The sequence below is a fragment of the Narcine bancroftii genome, chromosome 2 (genome assembly GCF_036971445.1).
Source record: "Narcine bancroftii isolate sNarBan1 chromosome 2, sNarBan1.hap1, whole genome shotgun sequence".
NCBI classification, from domain to species: Eukaryota; Metazoa; Chordata; class Chondrichthyes; order Torpediniformes; family Narcinidae; genus Narcine; species Narcine bancroftii.
Genome location: NC_091470.1, coordinates 87311371 through 87334130, shown reverse-complemented (window position 1 = coordinate 87334130; position 22760 = coordinate 87311371). Strand labels below are relative to the sequence as shown.

Genomic DNA, 22760 nt, shown 5'->3' with positions numbered 1-22760 from the left:
GAAATCCAACCCAATAATCCACTACCCCGTTCTTTGAAAATCCCATGGTTCAGAATCTAGCTGACCTGAACCTGTTTATTACACTCCCTTTTAACCTGCTGAGCTCCCAATTCCCCACATTCCCTTCAAACTAACTGGGTCTCCATTCCCACACTCTTTTTAAACTAACAGTGGTCCCACTTACATGCTCCTTTTTAACTCATCAAGGCACTGTCTCTTTGCTCCTTTACACTCATCAGCATCCCACTCACTCAAATCCATCAAGGCCTGTATCCCTGCTCCCTTACACTCACACACCTAACTCACTCAGAGTCGGTTTCCCATGAACCATTTAGATTCACCTAATTCACTGGAAAATGAGTCATACTGCTAATTAACATCTAAAAGAAGTGAATTAAAAGGGTGCTGGTATATGACTAGGAATATTACTCGACAAGCCAGAAAATCTGCCAGTGCACGACCACCAAACCCAGAAGGTGCCATTTTACTTGAATTCTATGATACCAGAAGAATCCCCTTTACAAGAATGACATACGACTGTTGGCAGTCATCAATGTCAGCGCCAGAGCAGTTCCAGCTGCATTGGGGATTATGGGTAAGGAAGACGGCCATTGTTCTCACATTGAACCAGCCGCCAGCAGCCACCACAAGTGAACTCCAGGCTTGGGGCCAACCAAGAGTCACCTTTCCACCAAAGGTAAGAGAGGGTAGAGATGGGGACGGCAAGGATGGGGACAGTGGGGATGGGGGTCTGACCCAGATTTATTTTGAAGTTTTACTTTAAAATTAAAAAATGCTACAGATATTATGGTCTTTATTTATCTAAATTAATTTAACACCCTGCACCCTCTGCTTTGTGTGATTTTGAAACATTGTATTTGCTTAAAGGGACCATCTTTTTAAAATGATTCTGATATGCAGAAGATTCCGAACAATAGCAGGTATCTGGTCCCTAACCTGGATAAAAGGTTAAGCACCTGTATTTAAAACACATGTACTTAAGTAATTCATCAGTTGCTTCCTTAAATTTTTTTTTAAGAGAGAAAAACTGTGCAACTGGAGCATTTTTTCCAATTCAGTGCAATTGGGAAGGGTGCAATTGGGAAGGATGCAACACCTTGTCTCAGAGAGGGACGGAGATGATTTATTAATAAAGAAGGATAAGTTATGTGGAGAGGGCAGATCTGGACTTATTCAGCTTATTGTGGAAAAGGCAAATGGAATATTTAATATATGTGATCAAAATTATGAAGTGGTTTAACAAACTAACAAAAATTGTTTTCAAGGTTGGCTGTGTCAGTAACCAGGAGACAGAGGCTTAAAATAATTGTTAGAAGAGAGGAGATATATTTTTGCCAGACCAGACTATTGTGAACTGCCTGATAGGAAGGTTCTGGTATTATTTTCAAAAAGGGAGAGTAACTAAAGGCTTGATGGATAAACAGTGACGGGCAATGGAGGAGAAAAGGCACACGTTTCATTCATAAAATTAAGCTGCTTTCCATGCTATCAGATTCTATGAATTTCATGGTTTTGTCAACATCCACTGAGCTATTCAAACTAAACATTTCATTCTTCAAGCAGTATGATATTTGAAAAAATGTGAAAGAAGTATTTAATTTCTGCTTAGCATCAGATGTTGGGTATTTAGTAACGTAACCATTATTGGTCATATTGTGAAAAACACATTTGATTCATCTTACACATCCACAGTATGGTTTGAGTGATCTTACTTGGAGCGACTTCACAGTCCTATATCCCCTGAATCCTAACCATATGCAAGCCAGTCCCTAGATCTTGAGAAAAGTCTCATGAGATCATGCAATAACTGAAGCCAAGCTTTAAATTATTGCAAGGAACTTTGAAACATTCCATGTCAGAGAATGAGGATGAACAAAAATGGCAGATAAAGTGCTTTCACATCACAGTCAGAGATGGCCTCTGCCAATATTGCAGCAGGACCCAAGCCAAAGAATGATCACTGATGAACTTCTCAGGGGGTGGTGGGGGGAATATCAGATCTCATATCTATTTATTGTCAGAATACATACATGACATCACATACAACTCTGAGATCACTTTTCCTGTGGGCGAGGCAAAATTACCACTTATTGGTAGAGCCCAAAATAAACTGTAGTCATGCAAACAAATAAAGAAATACAAGTAAACTCTCTGCAATAGAGAGAAAAAAATTTAAAGTGCAAAAGTAAGAGTCCTTAAATGAGTCTTTGATTGAGTCTGTTATTGGGGAATCTGATGATGGAGGGGTAGTTTCTGAACCTGGCGATGCGAGTCCTGAGACACCCAAGCCTCTTTCCTCATGGTAACAGCGAAAACAGAGCTACTGCTGGGTGGTGTGATAGTTGCTACTCTCCGACGGCAGCATTCCCCGTAAATGTTCTCGAAGGTGGGGAGGATTTTGCTTGTGATGTCCTGGACTGTTTCCACTACCATTTGGAGGGCTTTACGTTGAGGGGGATTGGTGTCGTCATACTAGACCATGATGCTGCCGACAGCACATTTTCCACCACACCTCTGTAGAACTTTTCTGGGGTTTCAGATGTCATTATGAACCTCCATAAACTCCTGAGGAAGTAGAAGAGCTGCTGACGTGCTTTCTTCCCAGTGTCATATGTATTGGGCCCAGGAAAGATCCTCCGAGATGATGACTCCCAAGAACTTAAATGTGCTCACTCTCTCCACCTCTGATCCTCCAATCATCAATGAATATTACATCTCTGGCTTTCCTTCCTGAAGTCAACAATTAGCTCCTTGGTTTTGGTGATATTGAGTGCGAGGTTGTTGTTGGTGGACCATTCAGTCAAGTTTTCAATCTCCCTCCTGTGTCCTGACTCACCGCCCTTTTTTATACAACCCATTACCGTGGTATCGTCAGCAGATTTGTAGATGGTGTCATACAGAGCCACACAGTCATAGGTATAAAGCGAGTAGAGCAGAGGGCTAAGAACACAGTTTGAAGTGCCACATCCAAACACAAACAACACACATCAACACCTCCTTGGATCATTATCATATCAAATGGGCCCAATACAATCTTCAGTGAATTGAATATGACAAAGTGAAGTAACAGGAATGAGATGTTTCCAAGCATCCTAATTGAAGTAAACCACTTACATACCATAAGATGTAGGAGCAAAAGTTAGTTATTCAGCTCATCGAGTCTGCCCCGTTATTCAATCAGGAGTTGAACCATTCTCCCACTCAGCCCATTCCCTGGCCCTCTCACCATAACCCCTGATGCTCTGGCTAATCAAGAATCTATTCATCTTTGCCATAAATACACACAATGACTTGGCCTCCACAATGCTTGTGGCAAAAATTCCACAAATACACTACCCTTTGGCTAAAGAAATTTCTCCGCACCTCTATTCCATGTGGACGCCCTTCAATCCTGGTTGGGCCCTCTTGTTCTAGTCTCTCCCACTATGGGAAAAAACCTTTCTACGTCTGCTCTGCCCATGCCTTTCAACATTTGAAATATTTCAATGAGATCCACCCTCATTCTACAAAATTCCAAAAAGAACAGCCAAGAGCATCAAACATTCCTCATATGATAACCTTTTCATTTTGAAATCATTCTTGTGAACCTCCTCTGAACCCTCTCCAATGTCAAGGTATCCTTTCTTAAATGAGAAACCCAAAACTGCTCACAATTTTCCGTGAGATCTCATAAATGCCTTATAAAGCCTCAACATCATATTCCTGCTCCTAAATTGTATTCCTCTTGCAATTATATGGTAGCATTGACATTTGCCCGACTCAACCTGCAAGCTTACCTTTTGCACGAGGACTCTCAAGTCATTTTGCATCTGGGAATTTTTAATTTTCTCCTCATTCAGGAAATAGTTTGCCTATTTATTTCTTCTACCAAAATGCATGACCATTCACTTTCCAACATTGCATTTCATTTGCCATATTCTCCTAATCTAAGTCCTTCTGAAACCTCCCTGTTTCCTCAACACCACCCACTCCTCCACCTATTTTCGTATCAAGATAGTAGTGTAAAGATGATTCAGTCTTTGCGTCTATTCAGGTATGCTAGACTTGGATTTGCAGGAAATAACCAAAATGGAACAGGCCATCAAAACTGCGTAAAAACAACCACTTACCTTGATCTCATCAACCTCATCAGGTACTATCTTGTATGCAGATACTGTTCCTCCCAACCTACAAAAGAAAAACATAGACCTTTCAGTAATTTTGTTTTTTTGACCCTTTGCATTTTAGATAAACTTTGTCGACTTACATATTTGTGTCAGAGTCCTATAGCCCAAAATCAGATCCTTTGGCCCACATTGTCCAGCCAACCTATTTTCCCATCTACACATTCCACGCCCTTAATGGGCTTGTATCCTTCGACGTTATGGCCTATTTATGTGTCTCTCAAGAAACCTGTCAAACACAATAGTTGATTCTAGATCTTCCTCTTTGTGTAAAGGACTTACCTTTCAGATTCCCATCAAGATAATTTCCTCTCACTTTAAACCCATACCTTCTTATTTGACATACACTAACTCTGAGAAAACGTTTTGGACTCTCTGCCCTATCTATGCCCCTTATAATCTTATATACCTCTTCCAGGTCAGCCCTCAGCCTCCTTCACTCCAGGAAAACCAAGCACAGCTGATTCTGTCTCTCCCCATATCTAAAGTCCTCTAAACCAGGCAACATCCTGATAAAACTCTGTGCCCATTTCAGCGCAATCACATCCTTGGTTTCACATGGTGACTAGAATGGCACATATCTGATATCTCATTCCTTATATTTTATAACAAAGAAAGCAAGCATTTGCCTTCTTCATTGGTCTGATAACCTCAGTGCTGTACCAATTACTGTGCATGTCCTACCCCTAATTGACTTTCCAAAATGGACCACTTTACATTTGTTGGGATGAAATTCAATCTGCCAATGCCCCTGCCTTCTTTCCATCTGATCTTAATCCTGATGCAGTTCTACCAACTACACCACAAATTTTGTGTCATCCCACATTTATCACACTTAATGTATTCATTTTATGCCTTTACTGAACATCACAAACAGTAAATTGCTTTTGGGTGCTGGATCAGAATAAATGTAGCTTGTTTTTAAATCATGGGTCTTCATTTTGTCCTACAGTTCTCTTCAGATGTATCTGCATAGAATGGTGTTGGATTTGTGATGCTTGGAAGCAAGACGTTGATGAAGGAACATAATGAACCTTGAATAATTTGGATAAAAAAACATGGGTTCATTTCTGTTTTTCTTGATGACAGATGCAGAGGAACATATTAGGAGGCAAAAACAAACTGATCGATGATAAAAATGAGGCAATGATGAGAATTCAGAATAAAAGAGAATGAGAATGATTACTGCATGATGTTGAGCACTTTCTGATTTTGTTTCAGATTTCTAGCATCTGAGATAATTTACCTTTTTATGTTACTGATTATTTATATTAAAATAAAAAAGACATAATGAGCTAAACAAGAGTCTCTCCTACAATGCAATTAGACTCAAAAACAGATAATCGTGGTTGTTGTATCAAAAAGTTCTGGCAGAAGAATCTTTTTTTCCACAATATTTTATCATCTTATTCAACACAATTTTTTTTAAAATCAATTGACAGATGAGCACTCAAAAAGCTAACACTTTAGATGCAGGATAGGGTAGAGAACAAAAGGCTGGAGAAGCAGAGAGACCACTAAAGGTAAGGGAAGGATTAGAGAGAAAAGAATGGAAGTAGGTAAACAAAGTCGGAAACAATTAAATCATATCTTTAAATTTAGACCTACAGCAGGGTAACAGGCCATTTCGGCCCACAAGCCCATGCCTCTCAATTTACACCCAATGAACCTACACCCCTGGTATGTTTTTGAATGGTGGGAAGAATCCGGAGCCCCTGGGGAAAATCCATGCAGACACGGGGAGAACATACAAATTCCTTACAGACAGCATGGGATTTGAACCCTGGTCCTATCTTATAGAAACATATAGGATTATGAAGGGTACGGATAGGATAGATGTAGGAAGGTTTTTTGAGCTGGCCGGGGAAACTAAAACGAGAGGACACAGTCTCAAGACTCGGGGGAGTAGATTTACGACAGAGATGATGAAAAATAGTTTTTATCAGAGAGTAGTGAATGTTTGGAGTTCTCTAACCAGGGAAGTGGTTGAGGCTGCCTCATTAAACATATTTAAAATTCGATTAGATAAATTTTTACATGACAGAGGAATTAGGGGATATGGGGAGAAGGCAGGTAGGTGGAGTTAGGTCATAAATTAGATCAGCCATGATCGTATTGAATGGCGGAGCAGGCTCGATGGGCCATTTTTGGCCTACTCCTGTTCCTACTTCCTATGTTCCTATGTCCTGATCTTGGCACTGTAAAGGGGTTGTGCTAATCAAGATGCAGGTTACTGAAAAGGAGATCAGCGTGCATGCCATCATTGGGTTTAGGGCTGGCCAGGTGGAATATGATGTGTTATTCATCAGGTTTACTTTTATCCTCACCCTGGCATTGGAGAATTGAGGACAGGAGAATTGCACCAATAGGAGCTCAAGCTTGAACCTATAGACAGAGCACAGTTGTTCAGGCAAATCTGTCACCCAATCTGTTTAGATTCACCGATGTAGAAGAGAGATTAGGTTGGACAATGTGCATTTAAAACTCTGCCTCACCTGGATAGAGGGTAGATGTGGCTGGTTGTGGGATCACATTAAAGTTGGCGGAGGTGTCTGAGGATAACGTGTGGGATGCGGAGGCTGGTGGGCTGAAATGTGGGAACCAGAGAGACTGCAGCTGTGGCATGGTGGGGGGGGGGGGGGGTGGAAGTGTAATAAAGACAGAAGTTGAGATAAGGAAATGTTGTTAAGGGTTTTATCATTAATGGCATAGGGAAGCAACATTTATCATCCCGGAAACGGAGGCAGGGGAATCGGGAGAAAGGGAAGACATACTTACAAGAGTCTGAGTGAGAAGAGATATAATCCAAGTAGCTGTGGGAGTCAGTGTGATAGATGTCTGTAATTAGTTTGTTTATTGAGATAGAGGCAAAGAAGTCGAGAAGTATTAAAAGTCAGAAAGAGAGGTCAGAGGGCAAGTATAGCATCTTCTATAGTTGCTGATATGATGTTGTAGGAAGGAGTTTTGATGGAGATGGAGGAGTGAATCAAGATGTCATGGAGTGAAATGTAAAAGTTGAAAGAATGGAAGATGTTTCTGCTGGCATCACATTGCAGCTGGCAAAAGTCATGGAGGGCTATCTGTTGAATTTGGAGGGTGTTGAGGGAGAAGGTGATGACAAAGGGAATTCAGTACTGGTTTTGAATAGAGAAGAGTAGATTAGAACAGCAGACAGGAAATGTAACAGACATGGTTGGGGTTCCTATCAACTACAGGAGAGAGGAAGAAGATGTATTATTATGGAGTATTTCACCTTCAAGATCATATATAAAGAAGTGGAGGAACTGGGAGAATGAAATGGAATTCCTGCAAGAAGCAGGGTGGGAGGAAGTTTAGTCTAAATTCCCCCATGGGAATCTGTGGCCATGCAACAAATAGCATTTGGGGGAGGAGGGAGGGACATATGCGCACACTTTGCAATGAATATGTTAATGTGCCAGACTGGTGGTTTTATCTTATTTATCCATTTGCAAATGTGTTCAACTTTGCAATAAATCAAATATACATACAATGTATGGATTTAATCTGCATCCTTAAGAACCACCCTTCATGGACTCAGCAGTAAATATCATTGAGTGCTGAAGTCAAACCAAACACTGTCCATTGAACAGGCCATGTGAAAGAGAGCAAGTTTAATTTTAAAATCAAACTGACAACTTCAAACATACTGTACTGATGATATTATGCTTTATGAATTGTGACAACTTCAAAATCCTTGCCAATTTGATCCCTCTATTGCAATTATTTCCAGGCAACAAGTTCTGTATTGAACAAATTCTGTCACAACAATTTTAGAGCATTATTTGTAATTTTATGACTTACTAAAACAATAATTTGTTCACAACTCTCACAAGGATTCTATTCTACTAGTCATTCTTTGAAAATATTGGTCAAGATTAATTATTGGGGGCATAACTCTTATCTAAACACTGCAGCATGAATAATTTCATGATGTTTCAAAAGTGCAGGCTCTTCAAAAACATGTTCACTCTAAATCTGTCATTTGCTAGATTATAATAAGATGGTAAATGTCTTGGCACAAAAAAAATTGGCCCCAATTCTCACATATACAGTACACATGTGCTGCAATTAATTATTTTATAATTATCATCTAACACTGAACATTTCATGACTTATGTTCAATTAATACAGGTCAATAGTACTCACTATTGTGTGGTTCTGGGGTCATAATCCTAATCAAAAGAGCCACATGGCCACTGAACTGTCCTGCACACCTTCCCACCTAACACATTTTTATTTACCAAAAACAGACTTTATTCACAATATTTACAAAATGAAAACTGTTCAAAGTCTATTCTCTTCCTTAGTTTTGTATTAATACCTTTCCATCATTGTACATTGTTACATTAATTTATATTTACACCATTACCACCACTGTGTTGTTTGAGGGCCTCCCCTCACTTTCAGTTCCTCAATGCCTGGTAATGGAAGGACTTTAGACCAGCCATTTTCAATGTGAGGGCCTTGTGGTCCTTGGGGGCTACAACACATTTAATGACTGAAATCAGAATTTTTTTAAAATGTTTTTATGTACGCTGTGTTACGAGCCCAGAGGACCACAAAACCCAGCACCAAGACTTAATCAAAAGTTACTTAATCAAAAGTTGTTTTTAATTATCTTTAAATAGGAAAAAAGAATCAAACTTTAACTTATCACTATTAACTTAACTAACCCAACTTAACCCTAAGCGCACATGTATGTAATGTGTGTGTAAGTTCTGAAAGTTCTTTGGTTCACAGTCCAATCTCACTTCTCACTCCTCCAAGTTCACTGGTTGCAGGAAATTCTTATCCTATGCACAGAATTTAACATTTATACAGTTCAGCAGGCTTTGGTGCTTGAAAGGTAAATGGTTACTGCTCAGGAAGGTTCATGTCAGTTTTCAGAGAGAGATTCATTGTACGCTGACACACACAACTGATTCCTTTATTTTTAATCAGCCACTTCAGTGTCTTGTAGTTGAAACTGGCCCCATCAGGGTTTTCCAGATCATAACCTCTTTCAGGCCACCACAGAGTTCCTTTTTGTTTCTCTTATTTCAAGTGAAACATTAGACAGCCATTCCTCTCTTGCATGAACCATAAGGGCTTTGACCAGGCTGAACTAAGTGCTCACAACCTGTCTTCCAAATGGGGTTTTCCACAAGCTTGCCAGCTTGTCCTGTTCCAGTCCCAGTTGCTGCTGCTGACTGTAAAACTGTGGAACTGATCTCTCTCTCTCTCTCTCTCTCTGAGAGAAAAAGCCTGTTTGACTTTCTCCGCTAGCAAAGCCACATGACCCACTTAGAATAGTATGTCCCACTCCAGACAGAATGTGGCTCTGACAAGTTATTTCATCTGTTGCCTTTTTGTAAACAACAATTCATTAATAAGGTCTCTGGAGCACTCTCCAAAGCTTTTGCAAAGGGTCGGGGTCAGTACTTTGAATAAGATTTGTTTTAAAGTGTTTGTATGTGACCTACACTAACAAACCTGTCTCAATTTATATTCCAAAAACATATCTATATACTTTCACACCTGTAGGAGAGAAGTAGTGAAGAGACCAAGTAAATGACTGCTTCATAGGGAAGGGGGCCCATAAACCTTGAGCAGATACAGCTAAATTCCACCAACAGAATGCCACATAGTCATGGCATATTTGCTTGTTGCCAACATGGAACAAACATATCAAGGTACATCCACATGCTAAGGAATGAATCATAACTCAACATACTGGGTGATCAATTCCAGGCTATGAATCAAGTGACTGTGAGGATGCTGCTGTTCTAATTGAAAGGGTCTTTGTTTACCTTATGATTTCAGAACCAATCATTGCTTAAAAGAACAAGTGCATTCATTGTAGGTCATTTGAAGTCTGCCTCCTGTTCAGAACAATGGCTCTTTTATTGCTTGCTCCCAAATAGTTTTTAAAACTGTTGTCCCAGTGTTAACAATGGAAATAGGAAATTGAAGAAAATAACAAAACTCCAACAAATAGAATTTAACTTTCTTTAAAAGCTGTGTGTCACAGATCATGTATGGCTTGAGAACTGAAGTCTGAGCAACTGTGGAAACAGCTGTCAGAAACTTCAACAAACAACATGTTATGTGTGTTTTCATTGGTATCTTCAACATTACACTTCAACAGGGTGTAGAACCCACCTGTTTCAAACAATAACTCTCTCCATCATACCTTTGCTGAGATAAAACTTCTCACAAAACCATCATCATCATAGCCCAGTGGTTCTCCACCTTTTTCTTTCCACTCACATCCCATTTTAAGTAATCCCTATGCCATCGGTGCTCTGTAATCTAGTAAGGGATTGCTTAAGGTGGGATGCGAGTGGGAAGAAAATGTTTGAAACCACTGTTTTAATCGTACCTCATTGAGACTCATTATGTGCAGTTTCAGAACTCCAAAGGACATAGGCCCAATGACAATTTTCTCAAGCAAAATATTTCAGTAACTACTGGGTCGAAAGCAGTGATTCTCAACCTTCCCTTTCCATTCACATCCCACCTTAAGCAATCCTGACTCATCACAGAGCGCCAATGGTATAGGGATTACTTCAAGTGGGAGGAAAGAAAAGTGTCTTAGACACTGGCAAAAGCACGAATTCCACCCCATTGATCTTGATCTGGCTTCCAAAACGGGTCAGGCCAAATTAACAATTTTGCAACAACAGCATCTCTTCTCTCTCACAAGTTCTCCAACTTCCAGATATAACAATTATCATACATGTTGTTACCATAATGTCTTACTTGTTGTCACTGTTGATACATTTTTAAAGAAAATCAATAATAGTAACTCGTTATATTGCGAGATCATAAATACACATTATCAACCCTAAATATTCACAACAATCTGAGGGCAAATATGTGATATGCAATAATGTTTCAAAGGGAGATTCAAGAGCCTGATAGCTGTTGGAAAGAAACAGTTATTGAACCTATAGGTGAGTTAAACTTTTATTTTATGTCGTTCTTCCAATTTACCATCAGCCTTAATTTGGCAGCGCATGAGGCTATGGTTAAGCATGTCTGTGTGGGAATGTTTTTGTTTGTGTGTACCGACATACTGGTCTTCAGCCTCCTGTACCTTCTGCCTGAAGGTAGCATTGAGAAAAGATTGTGACTGGGGTGATGGGGGGCCCCTTATGATGTTGGCTGCCTTCTTGAGGCATTTATTCACTGGCTCGTTCATTCATGCATTCAAGGGACACGTTTTTCAACACAGAAACTTTAGAGTGTGATAAAGTAGACGCAGAGCTGATGTTTCCCTTGGAAAAACATACAGAACTAGCAGTCACAATCTCACACGAGGATCACCATGGAGTGAGAGGAGAAGAAATGTTTCTACCCAAGAGACACAGATGTTCAGCGCAATCAACATGATGAAATTAAGAGCTTTAAGAAATAAGAGATCAGTGTAAGACAGTGACACCAAGGACAAAGATCAGCATTGATCTAATTGAATGTTACAATCGACAAAAGAGACTGGATAAGCTATTTCTGTTTCTGCTACGTATATTGGAGCGTGTGAACATGGGCACCAATCATAGTTACTGCTTTGCTCTGAAGCAAATCGAGTTACATGCATAATTCTGGTCTATCCATCCATGCCAATGAAGAATGTTGCACATCCTCCTGGCTTGTGCCACGTTCAATGATACAAAAGTTTTGGTGTGTCAAGAGATAAATTGTTCTGATGAATACCTAATGTCAGATGAGTTTCATTGCCCAATATTGACGTTAACTGTCTGGTTTAATGTCGGGTCATTGGATGGGCAGGCGAGTCAGATGATTGTTCAAATAACCTCTGAGAACCACTTCATATTGCATCGTCAGACTGTGATATTTTTGGTGACATACAACACGTTAATGTTTAAGCCTAGTATAGTGGTTTTATTCAAACTGTCACCAACAGCAACAACACATATGTTCTCAGATAGAACAGAAGGATTTAGGATTTGTGAACTTGACAGTATAATTTGCTTGAAATTATCTTTGAAGTCTTTCTCATTCTTGGACTTGATAATTGCCTGAGCTACCCCAAACAGTATCTGCATCAATCAGCATCAACTAGTTTAAGGGTTGGGGGGGGGGGGGAGATAATGTACCAGGGACGTCATAGGGGTCAGGTCTCTAGCACAGTCTGGCCCTTCAGCTAAGAACAGGAAAGCTAAAGAAATTGGCCATTTGATAATAAGGCGAATAGATAGGAGGTTCCTTAAACAAGATTGACACTCCTGGATGATATGTTGCCTCCATGTTCCTAGGGTCAGGGATGTCTCCGATCAAGTCTACGTTATTCTCAAACGGGAGGGTGAGCAACCAGATGCCATGGTCCACAATGGTACAAATGAGGCCCTGCAGAGGGAATAGATGGAGTGAGGAAGAAAGATAAAAAGCAGGATCTCAAAGATGGCAATCTGGATTTGCTGTCTGCGCCATGCACCAGTGAAGGTAGGCAAAGGAAGTTGTGGCAGATGAATGCATAGCTGAAGAAATGGTGCAGGGGGCAGGGGTTCAGATTTGTGGATCAATGGAATCTCTTCTGGGGAAGTATGACCTGTAAAAAAAGGATGGGCTGCCCCTGAACTGAAGCGGGACTGATATCCTTGCAGGCAGCTTTGCAAAAGCTGTTGAGAAGAGTTTAAATTAGTTTGGCAGGGGGGTGGGAACAAGAATGTGAGGGCATGGAATAGAGCAGAAGGTGCAAAAGATGATGCAATGTGTGTGAGTTTGTGAGCAAGGACAGGTGGGGAGTAAGTATAAATGTAGTCAACTGGAGGGTTCGAAATGGGTCTATTTGACTGCTAGGAATATTAGGAATAAGGGAGATGAAATTAGAGCATGAAATAATATGTGGAATTACAATGTTACAGAGACATGGATGTCGCAAGGATGGGATTGGCTGATGCAGGTACCGGGGTTTAGATATTTTAAAAGGGACAGGATGGGAGGTAAAAGAGGGGGGTGGAATAGCATTACTGGCCAGGGATAGTATAGCAGCTGCAGAAAGGAGGTGGGTGGAAATCAGAAATAGGAAGGGAGATATCACCATATAAGGAGTAGGCCATATTAGGAGTAGTCTACAGGATTCCAAATAGCCCTCTGGAGACTGAGGAACAAATAAGTTTGGAGATTCTGGAATAGTGCAGCAATAACAGGGTTATTGTTATGGGAGACTTCAACTTCCCAAATATTCCTGGCACCACCTTACTGGAAGAGAGAAAATGGGGCAGAATTTGTCAAACGTGTCCAAGAAGGATTCTTGACACAGTATGTGGACCCGCCGATTAGAGGAGAGGCTGCACTGGATCTAGTATCGGGTAATGAACCAGGTCACGTGACAGATTTCTAGGAGGGGGTGCATTTTGGTGATAATGACCACAACTCCCTGAGCTTCAGCATAAAAGCAGACAAGGATAAAAGCTGACAACTCAGTAAAGTGTTTAATTGGGAAAGGGATAATTAGAATGAAATGAGACAGGAACTGGGGAGATTAAATTGGGAACAGATGTTCTCAGGAGAAAACACAGAAGTAATGTAGAATATGTTTAGAGACCACTTGTTCTGGATAGATTTGTTCCACTGAGACAGGGAAAAGATGTAAAAGGGAACAATGATCGACAAAACAGGTGAGCCAGCTAATTAAGAAGGATGCATATATTAGATTTAGGAAGCAAAAAAAAAAACAGGTACAGCTCATGAAAATTGTATTGTAGCCAGGAAGAAACTTAAGAGAGTTAGAAGAGGGCAATGAGAAGTCCTCAGCAAATAGGATTAAGGAAAACCTAAAAGAACAGAAGGTTGCTGAGAATGAAAGTAGCGTCATTTAAGGATAAAGGAGGTATCATGATTGAAGACAGAGTTTGGGAGGTCTAAATGAATAATTTGCTTCAGTATTCACCAGAGAAAAGGACTTTGGTCAGGGTGAGCTCACAATGGAACAGTTGTTTTTCAATCTTTTTCTTTCCATTCACATACGACTTTAACTAATCACTATGCCATAGGTGCTCTGTGATTAGTAAAGGATTGCTTAAAGTGCTATGTGGGTGGAAAGGAAAAATTTGAAAACCACTGTTTTAATCGTCCCTCATTCACTTGTTATATGCACGGTTTCAGAACTCCAAAGAAAATGGACCAATAAGAATTTTTCTCAAGCAAAATATTTCAGCAACATTTGGGTCTAGAGCAGTGATACTCAATCTTTCCTTCCCACTCACATCCCTCCTTAACCAATCCCTTACTAATCACAGAGCACTGACACCATAGGGATTACTTAAAGTGGTTTGTGAGTGGAAGGAAAAAGGTTGAGAACCACTGCAATAGAACAAGCTTGTGTGCTGGACCATATTGAGATCTAAAAAATGAGTAAGTGTTGGATCATCTTAAAACATTAAGATTGATAAGTCTCTGGGACTGGGCAAGTTGCTATGGGAAGGGAAGAGGTTGGTGGGGTGTTAGTAATGATCTTTGCATCCTTCTTGGCCACAGGAGATGGGACAGATGATTGGAGAATGGCAAATATGGTCCCCTTGTTTTAAAAAAAAGTAAATAGGGAAAATCCTGAGAATTATAAATCAGTGGTGGACAAACTATTGGAGAGAATTCTTAAGGACAGGATTTGCAAGTATTTAGAGCAGGATGATTTTGTGAGGGGATGCCTTACGAGCATTAATGATTTTTTGAGGAGCTAACAAAAGAAATTGATGGTCTATGTGGTATATATGGATTTTAGTAAGGCATTTAGTGAGGAGGTCCTGTAAGGAGAGTTCAGGGAGTTAGGCGCTAGTTTGGACCTCCAGGTTAGTGATTGCTACCCGTGTCACATGCTTAAGAGGTTAGTAATAAGAGGATAATGCAGCTTAACATGGTTGAGGATAAGGGCTTCAGGTTTCTAGATCCCTGGGGTATATTCCAGGTACATGTTCCGACAGGACGGTTTGCATCTGAACTGGAAGGGGACTAACATCCTTGCAGGCAGGTTTGCTAGTGCTGCTCTGGTAGGTTTAAACTGGATTTGCAGGGGGAGGAGAACCAGAGTGCCAGAGCATATAGAGGATGGGAGGAGGGAAAAGATGATGATAACATTTTATGCACCATTAAAAGTAAACATGGTGGAAATATTCTCAGGTGCATCTATTTCAATGCAAAGTGTATTATAGGAAAGACAGACGAGCTTAGAGCGTGGATTGGCATGTGGAATTATGAAATTGTGGCCAACAGTGAAATTTGGATGCAGGCGGAGCAGGACTGGCAGCTCAATGTTCTGGGCTTCCGTTGCTTTAGATGCAATAGAATGGGGTGGGGGAAGGGTGTGAAAGGGGGAGGAGTATCATTACGCGTCAGGGAAAATATCACAGCTGTGCTCAGGAAGGACAGACCAGAGGGCTCGTCTACTGAGGTTATATGGGTGGAGCTAAGGAACAGAAAAAGTATGACCACACTCATTGGGTTGTATTATAGACTGCCAAATAGTCAGCAGGAATTGGAGGAGCAGATCTGTGGAGAGATAGCAGACAGTTACAGGAATCATAAGTTATAATAGTAGGAGATTTAAACTTTGACTGGTACTCCCATGCTGTAAAAGGGGTTGATGGATTGGATTTTGTCAAATGTGTTCAGGGAAGTTTTCTAAATCAATACGTAGAGGTACCAACTAGAGAGAATGCAATACTGGATCTTACATTGGAGTATGGGAGAGGACAGGTGAACATTTTGGGTCTAGAGATCATAATGCCATTAGTTTTGTTAATTATGGAAAAGGGCAGGTCTGGGCCTTGGGTTGAGATTCTAAATGGAGAAATGCCAATTTTGAGGGAATGAGAAAGGATCTAAAATGTGTGGATTGGGATAAGTTGTTTTCTGGCAAGGATGTGAGAAGTGTGATAGAATATAGATATCTTTTTGAGATATAAATTGTGGCAGGTTTTATTAGGATAGGTCACATACAAATATTTTAAAATAGATCTTATTTAAAATACAGGAGCTCTGCTCATTCTAGACATGTTGGGGGCCTCAGAATCTTTGCAAAAGCTTTGCAGAGTGCCCAAGAGACTTCACTAATGGATTGTTGTTTACAAAAAGGCAACAGATGAAAGAGCTTGTCGGAGCCACATTCTGTCCAGAGTGGAACTTGCTAGGAGGGTCATGTGACAAGCAGAGAGAGTCAAAGATTTTTTTTTTCTCTCTGTGTGAGAGAGAGACACACACACAGATCAGTTCTACAGTTTTACAGACAGCAGCAGCAACTGGGACTGGAACAGGACAAGCTGGCAAGCTTGTGGAAAACCCCATTTGGAAGACAGGTTGTGACTGCTTAGTTCAGCCTGGTCAAAGCCCTTGTGGTTCATGCAAGAGGAAAGGACTGGCTGTCTAATGTTTCACTTGAAATAAGAGAAATAAAAAGGCATTCTGTGGTGACCTGAAAGAAAGTGGTTATCATCTGGAGAACCCTGAGGGGGCAAGTTTCATCAGCAAGACACTGGAGTGGCTGATTAAAAAGGAATCAGTTGTGGGTGTCCTGGAACAAAAAATCTCTCTCTGAAAACCAACAAGAACCTTCCTGGGCGGTAACCATTTACCTTTCAAGCACCAAAGCCTGGTGAACTTTATAAATGTTAAATTCTATGCACAGTATAAGAATTTCTTGCAGCCAGTGAACTTGGAGGTATGAGAAGTGAGATTGGACTGTAAATCAAACAACTTTTCAGAACTTACACACATTATATACACGTGCACTTAGAATTAGATGGGGGTTAAGTTAGGTTAGTTAAGTCAAAGTTAAAGAGTGATTCTGATTTCATGTTTAAAGATAATTAAAAGCAACTTTTGTTTAAGTAACAATTTGTCTTGGTGAATATCTATTGCTGCTAGGTTTTGGGGTCCTCTGGAGTAAGTGGAGGACCTTCAAAGGAGAAATTTTGAAAGTTTGTATATTCCTGTCAAGATCAAAGGCAAGGTTAGAAGTTTTGGGAACCTTGGTTTTCAAGGGATATTGGGGATCTGGTTTGGAAGAACAAAGAAGTGTATAACAGCTGTAGGCAACATGGAGCAAATAAATAACTGAATGGCCTTCAAAGGCAAAATTTTGAGAATGCAGAGTTTGCATGTTCCTTTTAGGATTAAAGACAAAGTTAATAGACATAGGGAATGTTGGTTTTCAAGGGAAATTGTCTATCTAATTAAGAAGAAGAAGGAGATGTATAGCAAGTATAGGCAATGAGCTAATGAGGTATTTGAAGAGTACAGAAAATGCAAGAAAATATTCAAGAAGGAAATTATGAAGGCAAAAAGAAGAAGAGGTTGCTTGGGCAAGGGTTTATACATGTATATTAAAAGGATAGTAAGGGACAAAATTGGTCCCCTAGAGGTTCAAAGTTGTCAACTATGTGTGGAGCCTCACGTCATGGGGGAGATCTTAAACAGTTCTTTTTTTTCACCTGTATTTACTCAGGAAACTGGCAATAGTGGATAAGGAAGGAATAGAAACAAACAAAAGTGTCATGAAACATAAGGAGTTTAAGGAGGAGGAGGTGCTTACTGTCTTACAATGAAAGAAGGTAGATAAATTCTCCAGAATAGAGTTGATATTCTCTCGGAGTCTAATGTAGAAATTGCAGGGGCCCTGGCAGATATATTCGAAGTGTCCTTAGCCACAGTTAAGGTGCCAGAGGATTGGAAGGTAGCTCATGTTGTCCCGTTGTTTAAAAAAAGGCTCCAAAAATAAACCAGGTAATTATAGGCTGGTGATCCCAGTGTAGGTAGTAGGTAAATTATTGGAAGGAGTTCTGAGAGATAGGATATATAGGTATTTGGACAGCCATGGGCTGAGTAAGGACAGTCAGCATGGGTTTGTGCGTGGTCAGTCATGTTTAACAAATCTGGTAGAGATTTTCTAGGTTACCAAGAAGGTAGATGAAGGAAAGGTTGTGTATGTTGTCAACATGGAAAGTCCCACATAGAAGGTTAGTTCAGAAGGTTAAAACACTAGGTATCAATGAAGAGGTTGTAAACTGGATTCAAAATTGGCTGTGTGGGAGGAAACAGAAAGATGTAGTGGATGGTTGCTTCTCAGACTGGAGGCCTGTGATTAGTGGTGTGCCTCAGGGATCTGTGTTTTTTGTTGTCTATAATCAATGATTTGAATGATAATGTGGAAAATTGTGATGACACAAAGATGGGAGGCGTTGTGGACAGTGAGGAGGGATCTGGACCGACTGGGTGAATGGACCATAAAATAGCAGATGGAGTTTAATGCAGACAAGAGTGAGGTGTGGCATTTTGGAAGGACAAACCAAAGTAGGACATGTACAGTAATTGGTAGAGCACTGAGGAATGCAGAGAAGCAAAGAGATCTGGGTATATAGAAACATTGCTCCCTGAAGATGGTGGACAGGGTTGTAAAGAAAGTTTTTGGCATATTAGCTTTCATAAATCAAAGTAATGAATATAGGAATTGGATGTTGAAATTGTTTAAGATATTGTTGAGTCCAAATTTGGAATATTGTGTGGAGTTCTGGTCACCTAACTACCGGAAGAAAATCAATAAGATTGAAAGAGTGCGGAGAAAATTTACTAGGATGTTGCCGGGTCTTCAGGAGTTAATCTTCAGGAAAGATTAAACAGGCTATGCCTTTATTCCTTGGAGTGTAGAAGAATGAGGGGAGATTTGATAGAGGTTTACAAGATTATGAGAGGTATAGACAGAGTGGATGCAAGTAGGCTTTTTCCACTTAAATTGGGGGAGATAAATATGAGAGGTCATAGTTTTAAGCTGAAAGGGGAAAAGTTTAGGGGAAACTTCTTCACTCAGAGAGTGATGGGAGTATGGAATGAGCTGTCATCTGATGTGGTGAATGCAGGCTCGATCTTAAGTTTTAAGAATAAATTGGATAGATACACGGATGGGAGAGGTCTGGAGGGTTTTGGAATGGGAGCAGGTCAATGGGACTAGCAGAATAATGGCCAGCACAGACTAGAAGGGCTGAATGTTCTGTTTTCTGAGCTCCAGCTTTCTATGAAATGAGGTGCTGAAATAAATTAGCATCTGTCAAAATAATAAAATTATGGACATGAATACTAATGAATAGTCATTAATCCTCAGAACCTGCTGATTTGCAATCTGGGGCTTTGAAGAAAATGGCAATAGTCACTGCAGATGGTAAGTTTCCATTTTCATCCACCAACCACAGCCTGATGGAGGAATTCAGCGGGTTGAGCAAGACCAGTTTTAAGTATGGAAACTCTTCATTGTGAGTGTGATGAAGAGCTTCAGCTCAAAATGTCGACCATTCTTTTTTCCCCATTGATGCTCCTTGATCTGCTGAGTTTCTCCAGCAGATTGTGTCTGGCTTTAAATTCTGGCATCTGCAGTCTCCTGTCTCCGATTGTTTTCCCATATCTGGAGAAGACTAGAATGATTCGCATAGATTGGAACATATCTCCACTATTTAAGGAAAGAGGGAGGGAGGAAGGAGGAAACGACAGATCAACTAGCCTGACATCAGTAACAGGGAAAATGTTTGAAATTATTCCTACGGAAATGATTACAGAGCCCATGGAAAATAATAATAGGATAGGGGAGAATTAGCATTGCATTATGAGAAGAAAACCTTATTTGCCAAATCAGCTGGAATCTTTTGAGGCTGTCATGAACAAATGAGAGAGCATCAAGTGCTGTGATGTGTCTGAACTTTCAGAGATTTTTGATAAGCTGCCAGAGAAGAATAAATAGAGGGTTATGGGTGTGAGGCAGGGAAGCATTAGATTGCTGTGAAGCACATTCACATAGGTCGGCACATCATGGACTGAAGGGCTTGTACTGTGTTGAAATGTTCTGCGTGGGAGTACATTAAACAATACAAGGGAGTTTTTTTGGGGAGGTTGGGAGACTGGGGCTGCTACAGGGCCTGATGCTGATTCACAGCTGTACACAATCTATATCTATGATTTAGAAGAGAGTATCAAGTGCACCAAGTTTGTTTATAATACAAAGCTAGGTTGCAATGTCAGCAGTGAGAAATCTACCAAAAAGACCCAGAGATGTAAAATTCTACATTGATTCTAGTTGAACAAATCATAGGATTTGATGCAGTCTCAAATTAAGGGATCCAGGGTTGAGATGAGAAGAAATAATTTTCCCCAATGCAGCAAATCTTTGGAATTTTGTTCCAAAGGGAGCTGTATAATTTCTGTCGCCAAATATATTCAGGAATCATGAGATATTGAGTTAATAGAAAAACTAACAATGACATAAAAGATTAGTCATGAGCTGTCTGAATGACAGAGGTTGCTTCTATTTCAATTCCTTATAAAGCATCCCTTGGCCACAAACACAGACCCAGGCAACACTATTCAAAGACTTTTAAATGGGAATCAACGTTCAGACCTCACACCTGCCCAGCAAAGACCATCTCCAAAGCACAAATATCTGATCATCTACTTTGGAAATCCAACTGCATTTCAGTTGCTAATTCCCCCACTAACATCTGAGGACCACCATATGAATATTACACCAATGAGAGCAGCACAGAATCTGAAGGACTCATCTACTAACTCCCCAAAGTCCTTCCATCATCCATTAGACACTCAAGGGTGTAACTGAAGGCTCCCTACTTTTCTGCAATAAACAAACTTTTGGAGGAACTCTGTGGGGCAAGACCCTGAATTGGAACTCTATTTTGCTGGGTGAGAGCAGCAATGTCACCTATTTGACTTGCCTTTGAACCGACACTCTCTCCATCCCTGATGCACAGCCGAACAGTATGTTTCATCGACACAGTATTGTCCTCGGCTATTTAAGTGGAACCTCTCATGCCCACATCGTCTGCACAAAGGAGGTCAAAAGCATCAGTTGTAGAGAAAGAACAAAGATCATCTGTCCCTCCCCAAGTCTACATTAACCTGACTTGAAATTGTTTCTTCACCTTCATTAAGTAGCAATCATAGAACTGCTTAATCAATACCACTGAAAAAGTACTTTCACTGGCAAGAATACAGCTATTCATGGTGGCTCTCACCAATGCCATCTCAAGTTCACTTTGGGATGCCCAACAAATGCCCAGTCAGCAAAACCCATCTTAAAAATTAAGGTAATTGATCCCAATGATTGTTGCCGGTGTGGTCTGTGAGAGGGATGCAGTGAATTCAGGGAGTTAAGTCCAGGGTGAGTATCTCCAGAAGATTGTTTATTGCAGGGTGAGTACATAAGCAAGACCAGAGCAGATGGAATACAATGTAGAAATACCTGGAAATATAACAAAAAAAACTAAAAATGAAAAAAAATGTCAGAGTCAAATCAATGCACACTTGGACGCAAATATATGGTATGAATTTATTAGCACTGCTGAATTGATGCAAGAATGTGATGAGAGGGGACCTGGAAGGGAAGCTATTTCAGAAGTAGAGAAGTAAAACACAGAATTTTGTGTACACCGTGGTTGAAGCAAATACACAATGCTAGAGAAACTCAGTAGGCAAACAGTGTACTTTATATGGCAAAGATAAAGATACATAACCAACATTTTGGGCTTGAGTCCTTCATCAAGGTTCAACCCCAATTAACCTGCAAACCCTGTATGTTTTGAAGGGTGGGAGGAAACCGGAGCACCCAAAGTAAGTCCATGCAGACACAAGGAGAATGTACAAACTCCTTACAGACAGTGCCACACAGACACAAGGAGAATGTACAAACTTCTTACAGACAGTGCCACATTTGAACCTGGGTCACTGGCACTGTAATAGAATGTTAACCATGCTACCTTTATGTGCCTACTTTCTGGTTCTGAGTGAGAGTGAATGGCGTTTCACATTAGAAAAGTGCAGCTGATACTCCGAGCAGTTACAGATTCTCGCAGAAAAAGAAACCTAAATGTCTGGACAGTCAAGTACTATTGGCTACATTTATTTTAATTCCAATCTATCCATTATATTGTACTTATGAAGTTCAGAGTAAAGTAAAAGGATGATTTTCATACAATGGATTTTTTTTCTCACAAACTGAATCTCCAACACTAATGTAATTTAAAGTACAGCATTTCCAAAGCAAAACAACTTCTTTTGTGTTCATAACAGAAAATGATATCAACAAAAAAATTACCTCACTCTCTTTACAAAATGCAAATATTTTATAGCCTCCATCCAATGATGGGTGCTAACGCTAAAATTTAATGGTGTTCTGGAAATATAAATTTCACACTGAAACATAATGTGCCATATGATTTCAATTGTTATGTCATCTTTTTTCATCTAACGGAAAATTAAAAATATTTCTAAATGTACTGCAATGCCATCTTAACATCTTCAGTGATTGTCAAGCTGTGAGCATCTTTCAATCTGAGCAGGCACTTATATTTGGATCCAACCCTGATTTCATGTAAAATTCTTTTATGCAGATTATTCATGAAGTACGCTTTGTATCCTTCTTTACAGCTTGGGTATACATTATTGCAGGAATCACTGCTTTGTGCCTGTAGCCTAAGCATTGGTTTCCAATCTAACATGCTAATTTGAAATAGTCTCTGCAATGGTTAGCATAGCTGTTAGTGCAATACTGTTACAGCACCA

The 22760-nt window shown here is 40.1% G+C and overlaps 1 protein-coding gene across 9 annotated transcripts in view; it reads right to left on the bottom strand.

The window, feature by feature from the left end:
- The window catches only part of LOC138753865 (gephyrin), a 549882-nt gene that overhangs the window by 293357 nt on the left and 233765 nt on the right, over nt 1-22760 (bottom strand). For all 9 annotated transcript variants that reach the window (XM_069917383.1, XM_069917389.1, XM_069917386.1 and 6 more), the window contains exon 3: nt 4131-4188. In XM_069917383.1, coding sequence (XP_069773484.1) covers nt 4131-4188 — 58 coding nt within the window. The remainder of the gene's footprint in view (nt 1-4130; nt 4189-22760) is intronic.